Source organism: Solanum tuberosum, unplaced genomic scaffold (genome assembly GCF_000226075.1).
Source record: "Solanum tuberosum cultivar DM 1-3 516 R44 unplaced genomic scaffold, SolTub_3.0 scf00004, whole genome shotgun sequence".
NCBI lineage: Eukaryota > Viridiplantae > Streptophyta > Magnoliopsida > Solanales > Solanaceae > Solanum > Solanum tuberosum.
In genome coordinates this window covers 611,862-618,497 of record NW_006238930.1, presented here as the reverse complement: position 1 = coordinate 618,497, position 6,636 = coordinate 611,862, and the positions used below count along the sequence as shown (strand labels likewise).

The window sequence follows — 6,636 nt, the reverse complement described above, 5'->3', positions numbered from 1 at the left end:
AGGAGGGTATTGAAGTTGGGTAACAAAGGCAAAATGCAATGTGCTTCCATAAAATTATACTTTACAAAGAGCATCAGATTGTACATTAAAGCTATTCCTCAATATTTTCGAGCATGGAAAGGGAACACAAATTTGCTACTTAAGATGGACAGATGACTACCAGCCAATTATGTCCAACATCAGTTTTAAAGTTGACTTCGCCTCATCTCATCCCTTCCTTGATATCACTCTTTACTTCTATTTTTTATATTTTTTTATGACCGTGGCGTCCGAGCCAGCTTTCACTCACCTCGACTAATTCCACGGGATACCTGCCACCTCCCACCAACAACAGGTACTAGGTAACTCTTTACTTCTATTTTTTATATTTTTTTATGACCGTGGCGTCCGAGCCAGCTTTCACTCACCTCGACTAATTCCACGGGATACCTGCCACCTCCCACCAACAACAGGTACTAGGTAACTCTTTACTTCTATTTTTGATTCATTTATATCTTGTACTAAATAAGAGGATCCCCTTTTGTATAGATATTTAGAATAGTTTGATGGATTATTGTGGTTGAGAGTCTTGAGGCATACATCTACATACTTTTGACACCATCTTGGTGTGCTTGAATTTACCAAAAGAAAAGGAAGCAATGTCAAAGGTCCTTTCTTAGTAATTCCAGTGATTCAATTATTATATACAAAATGAGAAATTGCAAGATCCCTCTCAGTACATGAATAAAGGAATGAAAGAGAATCTGTGTAATCAGCCAAAATCTATATGTAATAGGAGTAGAAAGTATGTTCATGATCACACCAATCCAAAAGAAACCTTGATGCAACATTTCAATCTGTTGAATTGAAAGAAAATATGTCCTAGACTCACTAAACTTGGGTAATTGATATGCAGAACATATTTTTTAAGAAAAATTTCATTCCATGCAGCTCAATGGCTTAATGTCATGACCTTATGTCTAAGACTTACGATGTGTCATTTTCAGTTTGACTAATCTCACTGAGAACCGCTTGCTCCGCCAATCAGGAACATGTTGTGTTGATATCCACTTATAAAGGTGATTTAAGTAAACACAAGAATTATAGGGTCCAGGACTCCAAAAATGTCTTTATCCAAATAGGAAAAGTTAAGGATGTAGGTTATAGAAATATATACCGACATAAAATGACCAAATACTAATAAATACCTTGACCCATACAGCTAGAGGTCCATCTTCATCCAGCCACTTGGACTCGCAGGAAGAGGATCCCACAACCTGGTTACTATAAGGGAGTCCAATTTCAATAGTGTCAACAACTGGTCGCAGGCACTCTGGCACTAGATCAGATCTTGTAACATGATCATGTTCCACAACATTGTCATCTCCAGAATCATGGAAATCACTGGATAGCATTTGGCTATCTCCCCCAAAATCATAATATGCATCTTTAGTAGGAATCCTATCTGCTGTTGGTAATCCCTCGACAGAGAATTGACGTCCATCTGCTTTCTCTTCCTGACACTCCTGCGTATTAAGAAGGACATCATCGACTTTCACATCACCGGCTTGAACTTGTTCTGCATGTTCAAGGTGGTTTGGTTTTCCACCATACATAAGAGTAGTTCCAGAGCCTTGTTGAGGGCAATCAGACTCCGGGACATAATGTATATTGGAACATGGGAGCACTTCCATGATTGCAGAAGAAAATCTTCACTGCCATACGATGACTGAACGAGTTTGGCGATGAATTCAACCTCTCTATTATATGCTAACCTGACTAGTATCCTGGTTAAACAAGTAATCTGAAAATTCTAAGAATAAACAAATATACAAAACCTCTAAGATAAACTACATGCATACAGTTTATTTTCTCAGCAATAAGCAGAATAAAAAGAAGTTACTTTTTCCAGCGCCAAATACAAAAGGTTATGATAAACCAAAAAATGCACCTTTTTCAACTGCTTGCATACAGCAGCAATGATACCCTTTTGAAATAGCAGGCAGAGTATTTTCTGACAATCTCTATAATTATATCAGCCAGCAGGACTCAAATCTTAAATTACATGCCACACAGAGTTAAACCGAAGTGGACTAACTCCTCCCATTGAATTGAACTCTTAAAAATACATTTAGCTTGCTATTAACAAACCATGGCAAATAGGAAACCAACAGAATCTTTCTTATTCAAGACTTCTTACCATGGATCCTATCTTGGTGAAAATAATATATACGATGGTAACTTTCGCCAGTGTATTTGCTAGTGACTAGTGTTAAATTTACTTTATTTAAGGTTGCATGAAGAATTTTACCACCTCCAAACATGTGTATCATTATCATATTGCCACTAATATTTAGTACTGTAGCTGAATGTCTTTCGAAATCTGCAACTAATTATGGTCCCATCATATTATTTATATGTTTATCCTACAGATCAAATGTCGTTTAAGAAAAAAAGAAATTTTCAAATTGCAAAGCATTTGAGTGGAAAGTTGAGCATATACTCTAAACTCTGTAAGGAACGATTAGTACTATAATCGTACTTCATTTAGACAATCAGGTCACTCGGCCTATTATAAGTGTTCCACAAACTGAAAATGCAAAGTTATTGTTAAAAGAAGGAAGAAACTATGGACAAACACACAGAGATGCATATAAATAATTTTCATCATGAAAAGGACATTGATTTATGTTTACTGGATGTAACAAAAAGGAACATAATATGAGCAGATTTTAAATCCAAAACTATTCATAAAATTGTAAAAAAAAATGTTCTAAAATATTATCCTTGCTTATTTCCAAAAAAACAGATCCCGAGAACACATCAGGATGAAAAAGAGAGAATTATCTTTTGTATCCAAAGATTTGAGAGGAAAAATGCAGCATAACTTATCTCACAGAAATCCATAGTTTCCTTCTTAATTACTACATCTATCCACTTTTACTTGTCTACTGCACTAAAAATACATGCCCACTTTTACGTGTCCAATTTAGATAATCAAAAGATAATTTATCGCTTAGTTCCTAATTCACCCTTATTATTAACTATAGTCATTTCTCAAAATATTGGATTTAATATATTCAAAGGGTAATATAGTAAAATTGTTATTCCTTAAGAGGTATGACAACTCAATATTGGACAAGTAAAAATGGACGGAGGGAGTATTTGTTTTACTTTCTAGTAAGTTAGATTAATGACCTCCCCAAAGATTAACAAACAATGGAGTATGTTATTAGATGAGGTAAAACAGCAATAGTAATAGTGATGCTACCAAGAAGAAGAGAATTTCTGAACCAAAACTAGAAAATATTAATGTGCAGAAAATAAATAAGTAAACAATGCCCAATTATACAAGTCAAATCGGTAAAGTATTGCTACAGATTCAAGTCCTAATCCATATAGAAATCCCTCTCTGGAAACTAATAATTCAACTGTTTGAACCGAAAAACCTCAGCTGTCTATCTCAGCATTCGCTTCGCAGTCCACCTTTAATTGACTGCTAAACAATTTTAAGTTTCAATCCAATTTCAACTGTAACTAATGACATCTACCGATACACGAGCAGAATTCCATGTCAATTATGTACATTAAGCTAGGAAGTTACATCAAATAACTGTTACAAATAATTATCTTTAAACAAGTCATACGATACTGGTATGAAACCGTTACGAATAATCAAAGACACCGCTTCACACCCATGTATATGAAATTGTAAATTACCAAATCAAACACAATTAAACATAAACCTACATTATCTTAATTATCAATTAACATCAATAGAATTAAAACCCTAACTATATCAAAATTGAAATTGTAACACAGATCAAGAATGTACCACGACAATCCTAGGAACCAAAGGTGGGTCCAAATCAAAAAAAAAAAAAAAAAAAAAAAAGTACCAAATCCAATTGACCTACCCCAAATGTATGTATCGCCCTAGAAATCTTTAATGAAATAAAATAAAATCAAAAGGGAAGTGGGTTTTGTTGCTTTCGTGCAAGGGTTTACTGGTGCATGTTGGTTGTCGTATTTGGGTATGAAGAGACCTAGGTAGACATGGCAACACACATATAAATTAAAAAAAAATATGTGACATATATATATATATATATCAAGACTAATATTGTCTAAGCTAAATTAGAGGCATAAAAGAGATGATAGAAAATGTACCTTTACAGCAGAAAAAAAAAAAAAAAAAAAAAAAAAAAAAAGTACCAAATCCAATTGACCTACCCCAAATGTATGTATCGCCCTAGAAATCTTTAATGAAATAAAATAAAATCAAAAGGGAAGTGGGTTTTGTTGCTTTCGTGCAAGGGTTTACTGGTGCATGTTGGTTGTCGTATTTGGGTATGAAGAGACCTAGGTAGACATGGCAACACACATATAAATTAAAAAAAAATATGTGACATATATATATATATATATCAAGACTAATATTGTCTAAGCTAAATTAGAGGCATAAAAGAGATGATAGAAAATGTACCTTTACAGCAGAGATCAAGAAATTCTAAGAATATTTTTCCAGTGGGTGCAGATTTGGAGAGAGGGGTATAACAATTTTATTTTTTTATTTTTTGACTAAGTTATATTGTTGGAGTGTTAGGGAAAAAAGGAAAGATATAATAAATGCGTGGTGACCAGATTTTTAAGCTTAGAAATAATGGTTGAATGGGCACGTATAAGGGTCCAAAAATATTATAAAATCGAAGTGGGTAAATTAGGGATGAAAGAAAAGAGGGGGCAAGATGATGAGAAAATTTGATATAAAAAAAAAAATAACGGAAGAAGAAAAGACCTAAGTAGAATATTAATGGAGTTTGTTTTCGGGTGTAGGTGAAGGAGATTTAAGGCATGAGAATTCCGTAACGTGAAGTGGGTCTAGATTTGGAATAAATGGGTTAAGTTAGGGGCTTTTATGATATTTTATTATTTAACAATGAGAATGCGTACATCGAGATTGTTGAACGATTGATTGGTAGTTGTGCAGTAAAGTACACCGAGGGGATGGACTAATTTCGAAGAAGGTTAAAATAGGGATTCCAAAATCATCAAATTTTAGATGGGCCGTTTGATGGACCGCTATGGGCTTAGAGAAATTTTAGAAAATATTTACTATTTATAGTAGTAAAGAAAATCACTGAACACTTATAAAATATTTATAATATAGTTTTAATATATATTATAGAGAAAAAATTCTAAAATACATATAATTCAAATTTTATTCATGGATAATACATTTATCACACAATACAATGTGTCAATTTCTTACCAAACAAATATAAAATATCTTTAAATCTTATAATACATTTATATTGCATGCATAATTTCCTTTTAACACATAGCAAATTTGTCATAGTATTTTTATGTATTGATATAAATGGTAATAAATAAAAAGGATCATTAAAACTATTGGGATCAATTAATTTGGATTTGAGCAGAAATATCTCACTTGTGAGTAAAACACTTTTTATCAAAAGTAATACGTGAAAATCGAGCCTGAAAATTTAGGTCTTGTTCAAAATTAGAACCTATTTTTTTTTAATTAAGAATGGAAAGATACTTACCACCCTAATATGATCTTTGAAAATCTTGGAAATTGTTATTCTGTTAATATACTCCTCGAGTCTTTTTCTTATCATCCAACAACAACGTACACATACCCCTACTTTGTGGAGGTAGAAAGGTCATTTTTGAAAGACTCTTAAGATCTCGAGTACAAAATATCAAAAAATAGATATAAAAAAGAATAATGAATAAAACAAAGAAAGTAATAAGAAAACACTAACAACCATAAAATAGTGTAATAACGTTAATAAAATAAACAACATATGATAACGGAATCAAAAGAAATACAGTATAAGAATTATGACTAACCCCTTCAAAAAGTAAGACAACGCCCCATACATACTAACCTTCAACCCAAATATGCAACCTCCTGTTATTCTTGAGTTGCATCATATCTTGTCTAATCACTTTATCTCAATATTTTTCAACCTATCTCAACCTTTCTTGGTACCCATTATATCTACATGTCACACCTTTTTCTAATCTGTTAGGTTGGTTTTGACATTATTTGAAATCAAACTAATCTGAAGATTTGTTTGGAGAGGCAATTTGGTTTCATTAAGTTCTATTTTTCCTCGTAACACGAAAGCCTCACAAATTATAAAAACTATCAAATTTTCCTCAATTCTTATACAACCTTTACCAATTGAGCAAATCATACTTCACAAATAAGCAATCGAGATAATTTAAGGATCCGCATTAATAAATCACAAATCTATGTTCATTTTATAAATAAATACACGCAATTAGAAACTTTCAAATACACATGATTTTACAAAGATTCACTAGTCAACAACAATCAACCGTAATAACTAGCTATTTTTTAATATAATATTTTTAAATGATAGACAATCCCTTCATGCCAACCACAAGTTGTTGGTTTTCTTTTGCAAATTTCAAAATAGCAGGTCTTTTGTTTTACAAAATATAAACTTATGAGTCAAATTTTACATTTTTTAAAAAATTGAAAATTATCGAAGAAGCCAAGATTTTTTATTAAAAATAAAATAAAATAAACAAATTAAAATAAGAGAGTATTTTATGGCATCACTTTTCTTAATTGGAATCTGCCCCCGCCCCCCCACCCCT

General features: G+C 32.3%; 1 protein-coding gene across 4 annotated transcripts in view; it reads right to left on the bottom strand.

Annotated features, from left to right (window-relative positions):
* LOC102578684 (histone-lysine N-methyltransferase SUVR5) overlaps positions 1-4,864 on the bottom strand; it is a 13,630-nt gene extending 8,766 nt beyond the window's left edge. The window contains exons 1-2 of one of the 4 annotated variants that reach the window (XM_015306422.1): positions 4,466-4,864; positions 1,188-1,783 (exon numbers count right to left, since the gene is read on the bottom strand). In XM_015306422.1, coding sequence (XP_015161908.1) covers positions 1,188-1,673 — 486 coding nt within the window. In that variant the 5' untranslated portion in view covers positions 1,674-1,783; positions 4,466-4,864. Of the gene's footprint in view, positions 1-1,187; positions 1,784-3,896; positions 4,049-4,465 lie in introns of those variants that run through there. The other 3 variants (XM_006338202.2, XM_015306423.1, XM_015306421.1) reach the window with 3 other exon arrangements.
* Between the last annotated feature and the right edge of the window lie 1,772 nt (positions 4,865-6,636).